Below are 18,881 nucleotides of genomic sequence, written 5' to 3'. Positions count from 1 at the left end.
CATCAGCTTTCTGATTTCTGTCTGACTTAACAGAAAAGGCTGTCGATAACACTGAGGAATGAAAACGCTTTACTGTCTCTTCAAAGGCAGGCCACACACAGTGAATTTCAAGAAGTTAGATTATTTTTCTGGCAATGACGTCGATCTCTGTTCTGACCAAATAGTCTGCTACACCGCCGTTTTTAGTGTCGTCAAGTAACGCTCCTCCCCACTAATGGGGAGCTAGTGGGAGGAGAGTTGCGTGACTACACTAAAAATAGCTGTGCAGAAGACTAGAAAGGAAATGAGGTGGAAGGAAACTAAAAAGTATACAAAGCGGGGTTATACGGCAGTAGCTTAAAAGCTGAATATTATACTAATTGGAAGTGTACATAATTATTTTGTATTAAATTACTTAAACGGTATTAATAATCTCGGTCCTTGGTATGAATTATTGACAAATTTAAGAATTGACCTGCTTCTGGGAATCTAAACTCATTGCAGGCAGCCCAGGCTCATTTTGAGAAAATAAAAGCATATTGGAAATATGGAGAGATACTGATTGATATTGCCACAAATAGTAGAACAAAGGAACCAAGGACAGCTCAGTGCTTGAACATCCGAAATAGAACTGAAATCGCGTGAAATCAGAAAAATAGCGAGGCGATTCGGAGCTACCTTAAATTTTCGAAAATCTCGAAACACGAGAAAACGTTTCCAAAAGACTCGAAGCGCTTTTCAGTTAAAATTTGGGTAATTTCATCTGGCAAATGGGACAGCATTTTCCGGTTGGCGCGCGCTGGAGTTGTTCTGGAATTCCGGAACCTTTTGGACCACTTCACGAGATATACTCAAATTCTCGAAATTTGTTTCCAGGATATTTCTGTACCATCTGATTCCTTACCCGTTTTTTTCGAAGTATTTGGTCGAATGGAAAGACCTCTCCAACTCAGTTCCTAGAGTAGTCTGGGACACCAACATCGCCTTGACGTCACGTAAGAATTATCCCCAAGAAAGTGTTACCTGACAGGTACAAAACACAGGTCACAGGTCCAGGTCGCAAGTCATTATTTTGCAAAGACAACGTATCCTAAGCAACCATTAAAGCTAACCTTAGGCCTAATTAGTCCTAAACAAACGTTTTCGGAGCAAATGTTAGCTTTGGTAAACGGTTCGGGTTGTTTCTGTTTTGGTAAAATAATGACCTTGACCTGTGTCTTGTACCTGCCCAACTTTACCGCCGTCATTTTTATTTGCTCAAAGGGCAACATAACCAATCTCTCACTAGAACCAGGCACTTTATGGTCTCTGCAGTCGAAAATTATGCAAGTCACTATGGAGGAAAAAAACTCGGCAGCTGTCGACGGAGGAAGTTTTGCATGAAAATCAAGGTTACTACACATTCATAGGTAAAAGAAAAACAACAACAAAAGATACTTTATAACTCGTTTTATTTACTTGTTTAATTCTCACTAGAAACAAAGAATGACTCATAGCAGTTAACAAAAACGCCATACCTAATTCTTCATAACACTTTTGTCGTGTTTTCGTAATAAGTATGTTTAAGGACGGTGCCTACTAATTCAAAGATGTTTTTGCCCACGTTTATGATTATATAGGAAATGTAGATGTTAACAAGTGTTATAGAAATCCTAAAGAAAATTGGGGGTAACCACGCATTTTTCAAAGATAATTCATAAAATAACTTCTCAAACTGAAGCTTAATTATCTCCATAAAATGCATGGTTACCCCCCAATTTTCTTTTTGGATACCAAGAGTACTTACTAAGATTTACTTTCTTCGGATAGGTTTAAACCGCGCAAAAATGTCCATGTATTAGTAAGCATCACCGATAGGAAACCCGAGTATCTCAAGATGCGCAGAACGTATGCACAATGACAATGGTAGGCACCGTCCTTAAAATGGTCAGTATACAATTTTCAATATACAATATTATTAATAAGTGGTGCACAACTGAGGATCCTATGCAACAACAGGTTTCAAAATTAACAGACGCACTTTACCTTCTTGGGACGTTATTGACTTACCCAATTTTCCTCACACACTGCAGCCCCCCTCCCCCCTACCCCCTTATCAATTTTTGTTAGCAGAACGGAAAAGTGCTGGAAACTTGAACTATTAATCTTGAAAAGGGGACCGAGAGGGAGGGGGGAAGAGGGAAAGGTTGGAAGTTCTAGATCCAGTGGGTATTGAAAGCTAAAAAGGTGTCTTTTTAACGGGAGTGTCTCACTAATTTTGCAACCTGTTGTAGTTCCCCATACATAATTATTATTGAATATTTTGCAATGTTACTGCTTTTACGCGTGCTATCTTATGATTACGACGAGCAGTTAGTACATATCTACATGTTAGTTTGGAAACGACTACTTTTCCTGTTTTGTTTTTCTCACGAATTTTCTAGTGATTATAAATAGTATCTTAAAGGGTAAACGTGCTTTGATATTACAATTTCCTTAGGAATTTGCGGTTTCATGCATATGCTTATCGATAGCTTCTACATGTTCCGCGAGGGAGTTAAGAAAACTGTAGAGTGCACGTTTTCAGTCAACTCCTTAGTTTTTTTCACGTACGCATTATTATAAAATTGCGCACTCTTAAGGTGTATTCAGCTATTATTGTTCAGCGATCGTAGAATCTACTAGTTGCTATAATCTATCAATGTATATCCTATCACGCTATCTTTTGGCGTGAGTCCTCGACCGAATTCGAACCCATCACCACTGCTACCACCGCTACTACTGTTCTGCTACTTTCACTACTGATCGCTACAAATCTACTTGTACTGCTACTGCTGTTACATAGTAAAATGTTCGTCGTTTATACAAATTGTCGTTACTTTGTAATTCAAAGTAACTAAGATTTTGAACTTTGATTAAATCTGGTGTATATATCTCCAAGCAGTGGAGTTCGATTTGTCTATTACCTCACACCAAGTGAGCTACCCCTGTAATTATTGAAGATCACCGGAGTATTTCGCAAACTCTAGAATCTTACACAATTACACACTTTATCGAAACGTGTTCTTAGCCATGAGCTTATGCCGGAGGCCTCGTTTATGACTGGCTGATGTGCCTAAATTGAAATCTTAAAAACTCAGGTTGAAGTCCTGCCCAGAATATTAGCTAGGGTACTCCCTTGTTGAACGGCACGCCTGTGTTTGTCACACACACAACAGAGATCAACAGATTGGTTTGCTCCCAACTGGAACTGTTCGGATCGACTGTAGATTCTTTGGTCATATTTAAAATTTTACAGTTTTTAATGCAGTACTTAAATTGTGATCAGGAACCCATGATCATGGGCGTCCGGTTGTAATTTCGTTATATTGCGGTTCTGGGGAACAAAAAGAAGGATTTGTATGAGTTTCGTGATGCCTTTTTTTCTAAAACTGAATTTTAATATATCGAAATTGGGCTATTGGATTTGAACGAAATGGCTAAGAACTATCAAACTAGCATTCTGTCAAAAGATAAAACATGTGTGCTGTATTTTTTCTGTCTAAAGCATCTAACACATTCTTTTGACATGGCACAGAACGCCATTGTGTTCATTTTGATTAATTGCAAATGCATTTTTTATAGTTCCTGTTTGAGAAAGGCAAAGAGAATATATCGAAAAGTTACGAAATGGAACTGATCAGTCTTCTCAAATTGTCAAACTCTAGTAGTGTTGATCTCTTCGCTCTTTTATGCACAGTTATATAAACAACACTACCCGGACATACTCAAGGACATAACCTTGGATTTTACTCGTGAACATCATTAATCGTAATATTAAAAACTATCATGAGAGTTGATACGTAGTGTGTGATACTTCATGCTTGTTTAAATTACTCCACCCGATGACGGGTTCAATTAAACTGAACTATGCATGTGAACGGAGATTATTTGTTTACAGGGTTGGAGGAATTAAGCAAAAACCTCAAAGTGATTGTTAATAAATGAAAGTCAAGTTTAAGAATATTTCCACCTCACCCGTTGCGACAATTCTAAAGCCCCATTTACACGAGCAATTTTTCCTTGACAAGTTTTCCTTGACAAGGAAAAATTGCTCGTGTAGATGGGGAATAGTGGACAAATTTTCCTTGTCAAGGAAAATCTGGCGCGCTAGATTTTCCTTGACAAGGAAAAATTGTCAAGTCTGAAATTTGCTCGTGTAGATGGACAACAAGGAAAATGTGACAAGGAAAACTTGTCATATTATTCATTTACACTACCAAGGAAAACTTGTCAAGGAAAACTTGTCAAGGAAAACTTGCTAATGTGTACAGTCGGCAAGTTTTCCTTGACAAGTCCACTTGTCAAGGAAAAATTGCTCGTGTAAATGGGGCTTAAATGACAAAAAACTGATAAAATGATCATTATCTCTCGTAAAAAGATCTCCACTTAAAAACAGCGTTGACTTTCTTCACACACAAACGAGTAAAGTTCGATTGTGTGAGTTTGCGTTTGGAATTAAAAGCCAAGTGTTGAGGCCACAAAAAGCAGCTTCAAATTCTCAGTTGATTTTCATGACTGACGAACCTGTAATTTAGTTCATATGAAGTTTAGTCGTCCTATTTGATAAATCTTTGACAAGTTCCACTCCAAAGCCATTTTACATTTAGTTATCTTAGAACCACTTTAAACCTGACTTATACACGATGCTGTTGTTCCCGGAGAAGTTTGCTACTGCTAGGTAAGTGTGACCTTTATGTTCGAATGACGTCACACTTTTTGGAAAATACCCGTTCTCACTGTCTTGATACATTGCCATAAACTTAGATTCCGAGTGCACATACAAAACCAACTCACTCGAATACAAACCGGTCGCGCACAGGAACGTTTGACCACACATCGTAAACGTATGCACGCTAAAAACGTCACCTGGTTTTGAAAAAGTTTGATTCACATTAACAAACTTTTCACCGTTCCACTTGTAAATCACAATTCCAGTCGTTGTCGCAAATGCAAGGAATACAGTATCGTCGATTGTGAAGGACTTGAGATCCCAGACTACGTGGCCAAACTTCTGAGGGAATTTCGGGTCGATAAATTTCTTCCCCGACCATTTCATCACGTCTGAAGAATGGAAAGAATACGAATCGTCCCAATTTGCAAAAACAATAAATGTTTCGTTGTCTATTGTTAACACTGTACTTGCATGCGCTCTATGTGTTCTTATTTCCTGTAACTCCTCAAACTTATTGTCCTCCCACTTGTAGATAGATGAGTTTATACGTTTAGAAATTCCATTGTTAGAATTCGTGACTGCAAGGAACAGTTCCGAATGTATTTTAAAGAAGTTAAAACTGGTTGCTCCGGATGTTGAAATGTTCTGGCAAAGCTCGAAACTGTGTCCATTCCACTGGAAAACGGAAGAATTTAGATTGTAAATACTTCCATCCCAATAATTGGCGATAGCAATGTAATGTTTATCAGCAATCATAAAGTATTCGATGTCCCATGCTCCATTGGTGTCTATGGTCTGGTGAAGGATAAAATTTCCGGTCGACTCGTTTAATAGTTTGTAGATGCTAGAACGCAACTTGTAAAACTGAGCGAAGGCAATAAACAAACTTCCATCAATGGTGAACATTTCAACATTCTGGGCTGACTGTGTTGGCAGGCGTTGATATCTTTTGAAGTTATTCAATTTGCCTGTACAATCTTGATCAAGAAAGAATATGGCATTACCTTTACAATATTAAATAGACATGATAATACGAAATTAAATAAATTTGCGCTAATAAAAACTTTTTTTTCAAAAGTTGTTTTTTTTTTTTTAGGTTTGGGCACAACTTCGAAAGTGTTTCCTTCGTTTTGGTAAGAACCCCAAGTGAGATTTTTTAGTTTTCTTTATCGACCAGTAAATGGAGTCCGTCGTCAGTATCGCGTTCGATGAAAGTTATTAGGCCATCCCCTTCTTTTTTTCCTTTACCGTCGTCCGACCGACCCATTTTTTAGTATTTTCAAAAAAAAAAATGGAATTGGGTGGAATTTCGTAGTTAAACCATTTTTCACTTTAAATAGCTCTTTTAATCTGAAAAATGAGCATACTAACAACATAGAAAAAGCAGGAACAAGAACAGAAACATTTTTACAGAATATTGTGCATTTTGTTCATCCAAACATGTAAATATCAACTTTTGACGTCATCCGGCTCATCGCCAACTTAGACTTGAACAATTGAGTGTCGAAAGTAATTAGCTAATTACTTTGGGTTTGCATTACTTCACTCAGTGATTGATTCAAAGTTCTTGCGCCACTTTTTCAACCAATCACAAGTGAATCCAAGGTAAAACCTTCAGTAATTGTATAATAATAACCCTAACCTAACCCAAAATAGTTTTTTCGCTAAAATAAATCTTTGCCCCTTTTCGAAACGCATTGCGTCCATTTTTTTCCTTTTTCTAACAAATCCTGCAAAGCTTGCGGAAAACCAATCATCTTCTGTTCACGACCGAGTCAGAAGGAGAGTGGATCTATTCCTGATTTGACGTCACAAACTAATTTACATTGCATTAACTCTGTAAACATGCATGCAAAGTAAATTGTGACGTGAAATCAGGAATAGACCCACTCCCCTTCTTCTGGTTGTGAACAAAAGATGCTTGGTTTTTCGCAAGTTTTGAAGCCTATAGAACGGCAGGATTTGTTAGAAAAAGGAGAAAATGGCCTCAATGCGTTTCGAACAGGTACAAAGATTCATTTTAGCGAAAAAAATATTTTGGGGTTAGGGCACTTTATCTTCTTGTGCTTTCGCTTCTAAGAGCCGTTTTAAACGTCGCATTTTACATGTGCCGAATCTAATGCAAATGAGCGAAAACAACAGATATTTATCATTTGCATTAGATTCGGCACATGTAAAAAGCGACGTTTAAAACGGGCCTAACGGTCCTAGCAAGGAGTGTTGAGTTGACAGTATAACCCATTAACCCCTCCAATACACTTTTGAGAGGCATGGGTCTATCAGACTAGAAAGTAGGAAATAGCTTAAATCACACGCTGCGAAAAATTGGTCTACTGTAAGCACGAGTTAATTGTTATATGCGTTGTCCTATAATGGTGCGTGCGTTTTCTATTCAGGTGTGCGTTTCTCAAAAGACCCGAAAACTTTTCGGGCCCGTAAAGTTTTCGGGGAGTTTTTCGGGCTTTATTTTCGGGTTTCGAAAAGTGTTTCTCAAAACACCCGAACTTAGCCCGATATTTTCGGGTAGGTTTTTTCGGGAATGACCTTCTGCGTCTGCGTGGACAGGTGGTTCGAGAATCAAGATCGATTTGTTGGAGGGGCAAGTGGAACAGCGGCATTGATGCCCTCTTTCCATTGTTTTTTATTGTTCACCTGTTAAATAACTCTAGTTTGTGGTTAGTTACTGGAAATTCCATAATACAAGCTTGTCTTGAGTGTGACGGCAATCTTGAAATCGAAGTATCTTGCAACGTTGACCAGCCGTTGATACATGGTTTGAGCACATTTTTCTTGTCTTTCGAGAATTTATCTATATCACTTGCATTTGCTATTCAAACCTGATAATGTACGTCAAAAAGCACCAAGTCGTACGTTTGCGATGAGGTTTCTGTAACCTTAAAACATTTATAAATGTTTAGTTTTTTTCAACGAAAGGTTGCAGTGAGTGCGGGCAGGTAAGGTATCGAAGCGGACAGGTAGGCTAGTTTGATCTTGTTTTGTCACTTTCGTTTGTGGTCATGTTTCTTCTTTTATGTAAAAATTACTGCTAAGTCATTGTTGACTTTAACATGGAGTGCTAATCAAGAAAAATGAAAGTCGATTAACTTAAGCTTAAGCTTACAGTGAATGAAATAGAGGCCTTTGCAGTCTCCCAACATGGATTGATTTTAACTGCGGAGTAGGCTGCTGTGCTACAAGTAAGTTCTCTGTCTATATTTTTTTTATTTAAATAAAGATGTTTACCTTGCTATTAAATTGTTGATGAGAGAGTTTATTAACGCAATGAAAATCATTTTCTTTCTTTATTGGTTTGCCTTTCTTGTTCAATTGGTTTGGTGGCTCTGAATTTGGCGGGAATTTATGCGGAAGCCGCGTCACCGTTTGTTCCGGCTGAATTGTTACGTTGGTATGCTGTATTTTGGTACAAGTAAATTAATTTAAATCAATCTTATTTCCTGTGATAATTATCTTGAGGTATGCTGGAGTGAATTATATTATATTTTGAAACGTTTGTTAGTGCAATTCATGACAAGTACTTTGGAGCATTGGTATAATAGCACGTTAGTTAACAATGATTTAATTAAGATAAGCATCAAAGATTACGTTATAGCCTTTGTTGGCCTTTGAGAAGTAGTAAGAATGGAGAAGATTATCATGCCAGTAATAGTTATCCTTCTTCCGGACTTGAAATCAGTGCTAGCAAAGTGTCTCTCAAATTCAGCTCTTGAGCAGCTAAGGCATTCATCACATTAGAAATGCTATCCTACTGTGTCTTTCTTTAATTCTGCTCCATTGTAGTAAAGGATGTCTGAGACCAAGAAAAAAAGTGCCAGATTTACGGAAGACATGAACAGAGCCCTCATTGATGGCTATACGAGAAGACAAGTCAGTGGATAAATTTATCTCTTTACATTATACTGAAAAAAACCATGTTTTACTTGCTTTTTTTTCTTTAACAAAAGGTTGCAGTGAGTACATTTACAGTGAGGTTTCAATTGTTAATAATGTCGTATTGAATTACAAATTTGCTAGTTTTCAATGTACTTTATTTTAAGGTTGTTCTCAAGTCAAAATTTTCAAATGTGGTGACTAATAATTGCAAAAAAAATGCTTGGGAGGAGATCACTATGGCAGTGAATGCTGTAAACTCAGGGGAGAGGAAAACTGTTGACCAGGTGAAATGATCATACCATGCTATGCATATGAATTTTGAACTTATGCTTTTTTGACCACGAGATGGCTGGACAGAAAAAACAAAATTTTCCCATCTGGTTTTCCTAACCAGTATATTAATGCACAGTCATTAATTTCTTTTAGTATTCTTCCATCAACATTAATCCTACTTTGCAGGTGAAGAAACGATGGGAGGATCTGACTGCGTCAGTAAAACGAAAAGAACGTCAGGCACACCAAGGAGAAGTTAGAAGATTAAAAGTCACTGGGAATGGGAATTTACCAGATGACTCAGTAAGACAGACCTTAGTTGTGCCATTGTGATTTGTCTGTAGTAAATTAGATCAAGAACATGAAGTAAATTAATTTTTGCAGGAACTTAGTGAGGATTTGCATTGTCCAGTGGCTCCAGCTGTGAGCAGAATGTCCTCCACTGAGAGAGAAGTGGCGAATGTACTTGGTCCTCAGGCGTTTATTGGGATAAATGGAGGAACAGATACTCTGGGTAAATTGTGTATATAGTTTAATTTAAACCACACCAGTGACAATCAGTCTAGTTAGTTTATGTGATAGAGATTGCCACATGCTTCTCCTTGTAAAAAGTAGCAAGAATAAATGGATTAGGGGATAAGAGGTACATAAAAATGGTTGGTGTGTAACCACCTCCTACCCACCTAATGAAGATAATGATGATCATGATTATATGTTACCTGGGGTTCTTATAGAAGTTGCCATAGTAATAATTAATATGGATGTACAGTATGCACATATTAAACTGATAGTGTTCTCCCTTGTTTGCAGCATAACAGGTCAAAGTGGTTTTTTAAACTGGTAGATCAATCAAAGATACCTGTTTAATTTTCTCAAAAATACCAAACAAAGTCTATTTCTAGGGAGTTAAAAAAAGTTTGCAGGCAGTAAAATTTTCCAGTTACCACACGTTTGAAAAGGAGAACACTGATTAATAATTGATAATGCTTGTGTCAGGTTGTGCAACAAAAGCATTTATATAATAACCAAAATCATTGCACGCTCTCTGGTCAATCAGCTATTTTTTTATTGTGCCAGTAAAGTCATGGAAAAATCGTGCATCTTCTGAATTATTATCTAAAAGCAATAGACCACACGTTCTAGGGTTTATAGGCTTGAAAACCACTTGGGATGTTGGAAGAACACTCGAAGAATTCATGAATCTGACTCTCCTGCTGCTCGTGATTTACGAATTCTTCTCATGTTGTACCAACATCCACCGTGGTTTATCAGCCTATAAACTATAGAAACTTGTGGTCTATTGCTTAATTTGCCAACTACAAACAGTTACAAAAATGTTGAGTCGACACTCTAAGTGAAAAACAGCCGCCTTCCGAAATTGAAATCAATGCTAGAAAAGTGTCTTACACATAGAACACAAAGCCCCTTCCTTTCCCCTATTGAGCATGATCTTGCATTGCTAACATCATGGGAGGGGAGGGGAAAATGGAAAGCGAGGTGGATTGAGATTTTCCTGTAACCTGTCTCAAGTATTTTTGCAACTGGTTGTACTTACTTGTTTTGCTGAAAGACAGTTTGCATGAAAAATTGCATAGTTTCATTAACAGCACCTTTTCTTTGTGTATAACAGAAACATTATGGAAAGAGGGCATCAATGCCACTGTTCCACTTGTCCCTCCAACAAGCCAAGAGTATGTCATTGAGGTATATTAGGACTTTGATGTAACATTCTATTAAATTTTTTGAAAAAAAGAATCCCTCTTTATTTTCATGCAAAATACATACAAAAAGGGAACGAGAATAAAATTTAATGGTCAGAGGAACTGGGTAATTTAAATAATGAGTTAGACTTTTTCGGTTGTGGTCATGCACACTGACTTAACTTTAAAAACACTTAAACTTCTCTTTCAAATCACGCATTCTACACTATACACTAGTGTTTTCTTTGTGCTTTTTGGATGTAGAATGAAACCAGTAGCAGCAGCAGTTCCTCAGCAAGGCTGTGTGAAGCTAGTGTACAGTCACTTTTAATGAAGGATGTGCAGGTAATATTTTTCTTATTTTTGCTTTTAGTGAATGTAGGGTATTGAATAATAATAATAATAATAATAATTATAATAATAATTATAATAATTATAATAATAATTGCTTTGATGATCCAACGAAACATGTATTGATTAAATATGAATTTCAAAAACATGGTATGGATCATCAAAGCGATATCTTACTTCGTGCTGCTAAGAAGTTTTTGTAATAATAATTATAATAATAATAATAATAATAATAATAATAATGTCGCTGTCTGATTTTATTTATGTGTCCCAGGATATTGATGAAGTGGTTGAGGTTTCCATAAAACCCATCAGAAAAGGCAAAAAGAGGACCCTTGCAGATGCACAGCTGGAGGTAATGATTTTACATGACAAGAAAAAAACTACTGATTCTGAATATGCTTGTAGTAGTCAAATCTGTTTATTTCAAACTGTTCCAGTACTTTGAGGTTGCAACCAGCTATTACAAACTGAAGATGGAGAAAGTTAAACTTGAAATGGAGCTTCTCATGAAAAAGCAAAAAGAGGGTAGGTATAATAATAATATTTAACAAATTACTTTTTACCACAATTGCTTTTAGTCTCGCAGTCTGATTGGTTAACTTGCCATTGTTGCTAAGAGTCTAGACAAAACCAATACTTGATTTGATTGAGTTAATAATGTTAGTGTCCCACTTAATGCTCTTGTGGTAAAGCCATTGACACTTAAATAAAGTTGCTATTGTCATTATTACAAAGCAGCTTGTGTCATGCTCACATCGAAGTGTCACACAATTGTTATAGCCAGTCAGGAATGTTCATTTTGGCACATGGACCAATCAGACTGTGTCTTGGTTGTGCTCATTTGTTGTAAGGATATGCCTGCAAATGACCTGAATTAACACTGAGTGTGATTACAATCTGAAAGAGTCCTCAAACATAGGCCTCCACATTCGTGGTACTGTGCCCCATATTTTAATTTCATTCGTCTGTGATGTGTGCTCTGAAGTGATGGCATATTGTTAATATTAACTCGTAATCAGATATAAATATTTCCTTTAAATTCTTCCATTGATGTTGTTGGAAAGGTGATTTATTCTCTGGCCAAGCTACACAAAACGTACACTGGGACGTACACTGAATTAACACAACGACTCGACACAACATTTATTTGAACATTCCTTCAGTACTTTGAGGTGGCAACCAGTTACTATAGCATGAAGAAATGAATTGAGACTCTGATTGAAAAGAAAAAATAGCCTAATCATTGTGAGTTAATCATCATGTTTTCCTGATAATTTCCAGCTGTTTTTGTGATATTTTCTACTTTTCTCCTCAGAATAATTCAGCGTTTGGTGAAGGATGTATGGCTTTTGAACTTGTGCAGCTCATATGCAGTGCAATATATTCTTTTATAAAATAATTAGGATCGTACGTGCACTCTCATTGGTCAAGAGCTGTGTTTAGATGAGAGTATGTAAACATGGCTGTCTCAAGTATTTTTGCAACTGGTTGTACTTAGCTGTTTTGCTGAAAGAAAGTTTGCATGAAAAATCGCATAGTTTTATCAACATTTACAAGCCTAATGGTGGTGAGCTTGCCTTTATCTTCGGGATTTTTGGATTTGCCTCGTGGAACCTGTGTTTCATATTCCATGGGATTTCTTTATAGTTTTTTCCTTATATTTTTTAAGAACGACGATTTTAGTGTAAAGATTTTTCATCTTTATTATTCCCATTTTTAAGAACAAATAATTTTCATGGTCAAATTTTATTAATCCCTCCTACTTGATTTAGTTTTTCGTACTTGTACTATCTGGCTGTTTCTGGGATTAAAGTTCTTAATTTCATGCAGAGTTTGTTTCATTTGTTAACCTTATTTTGAAGTTGAGAGTTTGCTTTGTAATTTTCTCCCCTCATTTTACAGACTAACCCTAACTTTTGTCTATGATTTTTCCTCAACTCACCATTCACACACAAAATATTCTCCTCAAACTACCTGCTAAATTAGTGAATGTTGGTTATTTAATAGTAATACATGAAGCAGCAGTTAACCTAGCAACCTTTGTGGCTTTCTTAATTGGTGCTGATAGAAGAATCCTCCTTACAAGAAGGGGTTTCTCTCCACTAACTAAAACATTCACTAATTTAGCAGGTAGGTTGAGGGGAATATTGTGTGTGTGAATGGTGAGTTGAGGAAAAATCACAGACAAAAGTTAGGGTTAGTCTGTAAAATGAGGGGAGAAATTTGCAAAGCAAACTCACAACCCCAAAACAAGGTTAACAAATGAAACAAACTCTGTATGAAATTAAAAACTTTAATCTCAGAAACAGCCAGATAGTACATGTACGAAAAACGAAAAACTAAATCACGTAGGAGGGATTAATAAATATTTGACCATGAAAAATATTCGTTCTTAAAAATGGGAATGAAAAATACCTTTGATTGTAAGTGATTTTGTGTTTATGCCTGTTCGTCAAAGGCAGGATCCATGAAAAGCATTCTTCATGGGAACTTTTTTGCAAAACGCTGATTACTGGTTATAAGATTATATTATAAGATTGTGTAGCTCCAGCTTAAATACTATATATTGACCAGTAGGTTTAAGCAGAAGTGGTATATTAAATAAGAAATCTGAAAGGAAGTGTTCATGGTAGTTTTGTATTTTCCACTTTGTTACCTCTTTTTTTTTCCGGTTTTCAGAGGACCCGCCCCATTGTAGCTTTATACTTAACTGTCCATTTCTTGTTTGTTGTGTTGAAATTTATTGTAAAATATTAATAATTGAAGTGAGTGAATGTGCATTAGCGCTTACATTTGAGAAAACACTTCTTGGATAAGTTTTTGCCTTTTGGCAACACCTGATTCATCACAGTTTTGTGCAGAATACATAGGCCTGTCATCACTGCCATTAAGCTGTGTAACATCAAGCCCATCTGGCAGCTGGGTGTTGTCATGGATACACATGTTATGCAATACCACTATCGCAACAATTATGTCGCAACAGCGGCATGGGGAGAACTGCATCGTCCCTCCAGAGAAATCAAGGCATCGAAACCTTTGTTTCAAGAGGCCAAATGATCGTTCTATCACATTCCTTGTTCTCGTGTGGCTCCTTTGGTACGTTTCTTCTGCTGCACTCGACACTTTGTCAGGGTTTAAGGGGGTCATAAGGTAGCTCTGTAGGGCGTATCCTCTGTCCCCAAGCAACCATCCTTCCTGCTGTTTCGTTTCCATGTGGATCTGCAGTGCGCTCCCGTTGAAGATGGCTGAGTCATGGACTGAGCCATGCCACTTGGCCACAATGTTTGTGAACCGCATTTCTGCATCACAGACTGCCATCACGTTGATGGCATGAAATCCCTTATGACAAACATAAAGGTGTTCCTCTTTTGCCGGTGCACGGATTGGGATGAGCGTGCCATCGATCGCCCCCATAACCTTGGGGAAAGCTCCAATCGAGTAAAATTTCGTCATAGTTTCCTATGAAAGATCACAGTAGTTAAAACGGCGGACCCAATAAACTGCCGCTCAAAACTTGAGGAGATTAACAGCCTGTTAGACGTGGGCATCAGAATATGAATCAACATTTTCGGAACAAACTTTAATCATTTGAATCACAGAATTAATACTTTATGCCAATTCGCATGACCGACGACCACTCGATGCGGACCGCAGAGAAAACAGTAAATAAAATGACTTCATCGGAAAAGACGTAAATTTAAGTTAGTTTTTGTGCGAAATTCTACGGGTTGTGCGTTTTTTTACCCCAGTTTTTTTAGGAATATGCCTACTCGAGTGGAAAGAGCAGTTGAATTTAGGACTTTTCGCTAAATTGCAAACAAGAAATATAGTGTAAATGGAAATGAAAATCGCTCCCCCTTTCATGCAAATGATCGTGTCTAGTACTAGTAGAGTTTACTTCACAGTTAGCTAGTGCTTTTTTTGTAGAACTATGGTAAAACTTAATATCAATAATTACATTCACTTCTTCTCTTGATGTGGGAAAGATAATCCATTCGCCAGCAATACTCTTTAAACACTGGGTAAAGGAGTGAACACAGCGACTGGCACTAGCCTTGGAAATCCCCATGGTGTCTGCGACGACTTTCAAGAAACTTCCACTTGCAAAGTAACGTAATGCTGTCAGGACCTAATAGGTTAATAAACATTTGAAACCTCCACTATACTCGAAAAGGGCCTCTTTGTCAACGAGGGAGTTGAAAGTGCCAGTGGCTAGATCATAGAAAAAAGGAAAATTACCCACCTGAATCTCCGGATCTAGCGGAGCATTTCGCCCGGTGTTGCGCCTCAATTGTCCTTCAAACTTCAAAATAAGCCACTCAATTCTCTCAGGTGACAATCTAAAACGTTCAATTACCTCGCATCTTCTCATTCCAGTCAAAACTGTTCTTTGTCTGTATTTTCTTTTCTCAAGATTTGGGGTTAAAAGTGCTCCAACGGCAGCCATTTTTTATTCACTAAACTTTCCCGAGATTTTTTTGACTTTTCTCGGGAGCACGCAATCACCCGTAAAATATCTCGGGAAAACGATACGTTTTTTTCGGGCCCGAAAAACTCGGGCGTTTTGAGAAACACCTAAAATTGTTTTCGGGAGCTTTTCGGGTGCGTTTCCGGGCCCGAAAAGTTTTCGGGTCTTTTGAGAAACGCACGCCAGGAGTCAAACCCCGTTTAGGCGTCGTGATAACTGATCATTGTTGATGATTGTTCCAGCTATCACGAACGGAGCCTTTCGACACAAATTATCATTCACTATCATCAATAAAGTATCATGGCCGCCTAAACGGCGGCTCAATCGACCACGAATAGGACAAACGACCATTTCACTTATGAGAGTTGATGCTTCTGACGAACCTTCAACTAAAAAAATCGCGATTCAAAACGAACTAGTCATATAACCAGTACGGATATAAAAGCGAGCAAAACTACTGATTTCAATTTTACCCGAACATGATCGTCCATCACCAGTAAAACCTGTCTTGCATGTGCAGTTGAAGTTTCCAGCCGTATTTGCACAAACTGCATTTTCATCGCAATCATGGATTCCGATGCTGCATTCATCGACATCTAAACAGCAAGAAAGGACACAGGTACTGAATTAACAATTTGAAACTTTCAAAAAAATATCGAATTATACACTTTGATCTTCGTTCACTATCATCAACTATCATCAACTGTGTGATGACCCTGAATATGGCGAAAGCAAGACCATTCTATTTCATATAACTGTTGATGATTCTAACGAACCTTGGCCTATGAGGGCGCAGCTCAAAACGAACTCCGAGGCGGGTATTTCCAATACGGATAAAAGCGAGAACACAACTGGTTTTGAATGAAACATGACCGTCCATTTTTAAAATGTATTTCTCCTTTCTCAGAACCCTTTCTTTCCTTCTTTAACTTAGTAGCTGCCACACTTGAACGTTGTATGTTCTTTGGAAAGCAACAAAAAAGGTGATGACGTTTTCCTGCCTTTACCTCTTTCGCAGTTTTCTCCTGTAAATCCCTGTGGACACTCACAGGCATAGTTCTTCTCAGTGTATCCCAGAAGACACTTTCCATTGTTGAAGCATGGATTGTAACAGCAAGGATTCTGATGAGGCAAGATAACTGAATATATCAACTTCAGATCACCAGGCACGGTGACTAAAATTTATTATTAACGAGGTATTTGTAGTACATTTTTCCTCCTTTTGGCATATAGCCCACCGTTTCCCATCACAGTAGTAGATTAAGATATTGATCAAATCGTTATCAGTATAGCCATGTGTCATTTCGAAGTTTTGGTGCAATATTCGTGAGTACCCTAGTAAGTTTCACATCCCACGTACGACTGCACCTTGATGTGTAAAGTGAAAGAAAATCTGAGAAAATAATGATGAAATTTAGCCTGTGATAAAATGAGAACATGAGAAAATAACGGTTCTCTTGACGAGAAGCAATACACAATTTTAAGTTAAGTTGGAAAGGGGTGAAATCTGGCCCAAAATATTTCGGTTTTAATTTAACATGACATACCTTTGTGCCTCTGTATGTCCAATCTCGTTTTGGCTTGAGATCTTCAGGGTGCTGACAGTGGTCCGAATCACTCAGTTCACAGATAACGCTGCTTGGAGATTTTCCGCTACCAATGTTGACAGACACACACTTGTTTTGCAAGAGACACCGATGCTCGCATTCGTCTTTTCCCACAGTGAGATTCATAAACACGTGTCCTTGAAAGTATTGGCCCCTCTGTACAGGAAGAAGGTGGATGGTTCGACAAGAACGATCTACGAACAATGGCACAAGTCACTGACACTAAGTGCAAATATTGCAATTTTACACAAACCAATTACTAATAGGAAACTTGCGGACATCACTAACAGCCGAAGATCACAAAAAGTGATGCAATAACTCAACGACTTTCAACATGGGCTACATCAATTAAGCTGCAACTCAACGATTTTCCTTTTCCCCCCTCTCTTTCTCCCCCCCCCCACCCCCTCCCTCCCTCCCTCTCTCTCCCTCCCCCTCTCTCTCTCGTTGTGTTACTGATATTTCGCGTGTTTTCCCGTGCTCTCAGTCGCTCTCTTTCATGTTAAGCATCGCTTACTCGTCGCCTGCTTACTGTTTTTTTTTCTCTTTTTCTCTTCTTTCCTCGTTGTATGACATATTAAATAAATACTAAGGTTTTTTTTTTTTGCTTTTTTACTAAAACGCAATGTCAAGTGAAGTACGCTGGCCGTGCAACACGCGGATTCCAGCAATGCGACACTTCGCATATTGGCTTACATGAAAAGTTGAACGTAAGCACGGACGGAAGGACAGGCGGTCGTACGATGACGTCATAACCACAAACCAAATATTGCTCATCCCCGCTGTTATGATTAGGCCCTGTGAACGAAATATTAGCCTTTCTAACAATTGTATTTCACACAGAGTTCACGGTGTTTAATCGGGCAAAATCCTTCCCCGAAACTGAAGACGTTTTTTGGCACTCTAAACACGAAAAATTGTGTTATTCCGTTTGAAAAGAAAAAAGTGCCAACCACCTCACTGATATTTTAGGGAGCCTACGCGCAAGGATGATGACGACAGGTTTCGAGAACGTTGTCTTAAAATATTATTTCCCTTTAGAGCAGTTTTTAAATGATTGTCGTAAAACCAAAACCAAAGTAATTACTTTGGCCAATCAAAAAGGACGGAGACAATCCAGTAAACTAATCAAAACTCGAACAAATTACACGTAGCCGACACAAAGCGCGGGAAAATGTGCACGCGAGAGCCACGATTGGTTTTGGTTTCACTTCTGATTGGTTGAGAAAGTGGAGCGAGAACTTTGAACCCATCACTGAGTGAAGTAAGGCAAAACCAAAGTAATTCGCTGATTCCTTTCGACACTCAATTGAAAATCGCTCTATTTGTAATAATTTCGCGATTACTGCATGTCGTTCGGCATGGAAAGTGTGTATAATGATTCCAGGATTAGAATTGTTATGAATGGTGTGGATGTTTGGAGACAAAATTTGGCAATGTATCGTTGTTCTGACAACGGCTATCCTATGTGTAGACTGACTATCCAAGGATACTTCAATATCTAACTCTTTAATATCTTGTCTTGCTAGAGCGGTTTTCAATTGAGTGTCGAAAGAAATTAGCGAATTGCTTTGGTTTTGCATTACTTCATTCAGTGATTGGTTCAAAGTTCTCGCGCCACTTTTTCAACCAATCAGAAGCAAAACCAACACAAAAACCATTCGTGGCTCGCGCGTGCACATTTTCCCGCGCTTTGTGTCGGCTACGTGTAATTACTTCGAGTTTTGATTGGTTTACTGGATTGTCTCCGTCCTTTTTGATTGGCCAAAGTAATTACTTTGGTTTAGGTTTAACGACATTCGATTGAAACTGGCTCTATACTCAGACACCGTTTGAAACTATTTGATAACTGCAATTGAAAACTCCAGGTGAACTCGAAACTACTATAGATGCTGGATACTGAATACACACAGGCA

General features: G+C 37.9%; 3 protein-coding genes across 3 annotated transcripts in view; 2 read left to right on the top strand and 1 right to left on the bottom strand.

The window, feature by feature from the left end:
• Window positions 1-18,881, top strand: part of LOC138030343 (PCI domain-containing protein 2-like) — a 282,269-nt gene that overhangs the window by 10,622 nt on the left and 252,766 nt on the right. The gene's annotated exons all lie outside the window — the stretch shown is intronic.
• LOC138028842 (myb/SANT-like DNA-binding domain-containing protein 4) lies at window positions 7,240-12,758 on the top strand. The gene is made up of 10 exons (XM_068876463.1): window positions 7,240-8,078; window positions 8,471-8,557; window positions 8,728-8,847; window positions 9,023-9,139; window positions 9,221-9,350; window positions 10,467-10,540; window positions 10,801-10,881; window positions 11,162-11,242; window positions 11,328-11,415; window positions 12,206-12,758. Exons 2-10 carry the CDS (start codon window positions 8,477-8,479, stop codon window positions 12,208-12,210), a joined length of 777 nt encoding a protein of 258 aa, XP_068732564.1. The 5' UTR covers window positions 7,240-8,078; window positions 8,471-8,476; the 3' UTR covers window positions 12,211-12,758.
• Window positions 13,632-15,276, bottom strand: LOC138030044 (putative nuclease HARBI1). The gene is made up of 3 exons (XM_068877905.1): window positions 15,134-15,276; window positions 14,849-15,019; window positions 13,632-14,349 (listed from the first exon to the last, which is right to left on the bottom strand). Exons 1-3 carry the CDS (start codon window positions 15,260-15,262, stop codon window positions 13,678-13,680), a joined length of 972 nt encoding a protein of 323 aa, XP_068734006.1. The 5' UTR covers window positions 15,263-15,276; the 3' UTR covers window positions 13,632-13,677.

The sequence above is a fragment of the Montipora capricornis genome, chromosome 13 (genome assembly GCF_036669925.1).
Source record: "Montipora capricornis isolate CH-2021 chromosome 13, ASM3666992v2, whole genome shotgun sequence".
In the NCBI taxonomy this organism is placed as follows: domain Eukaryota; kingdom Metazoa; phylum Cnidaria; class Anthozoa; order Scleractinia; family Acroporidae; genus Montipora; species Montipora capricornis.
Note: the sequence above shows the minus strand (reverse complement) of the source record. Positions and strands in the feature narration are given on the sequence as shown.

Coding starts and splice junctions, on each gene's coding strand:
- LOC138028842 (XM_068876463.1), top strand. CDS start 8,477: ATGTCTGAGACCAAGAAAAAAAGTGCCAGATTTACGGAAGACATGAAC. Junction 9,351..10,466: donor TGGAGGAACAGATACTCTGG/GTAAATTGTGTA, acceptor TGTGTATAACAG/AAACATTATGGAAAGAGGGC. Junction 10,882..11,161: donor TTTTAATGAAGGATGTGCAG/GTAATATTTTTC, acceptor TATGTGTCCCAG/GATATTGATGAAGTGGTTGA.
- LOC138030044 (XM_068877905.1), bottom strand. CDS start 15,262: ATGAGAAGATGCGAGGTAATTGAACGTTTTAGATTGTCACCTGAGAGA. Junction 15,020..15,133: donor CGCTAGATCCGGAGATTCAG/GTGGGTAATTTT, acceptor TTAACCTATTAG/GTCCTGACAGCATTACGTTA. Junction 14,350..14,848: donor CATCAAGAGAAGAAGTGAAT/GTAATTATTGAT, acceptor GATCTTTCATAG/GAAACTATGACGAAATTTTA.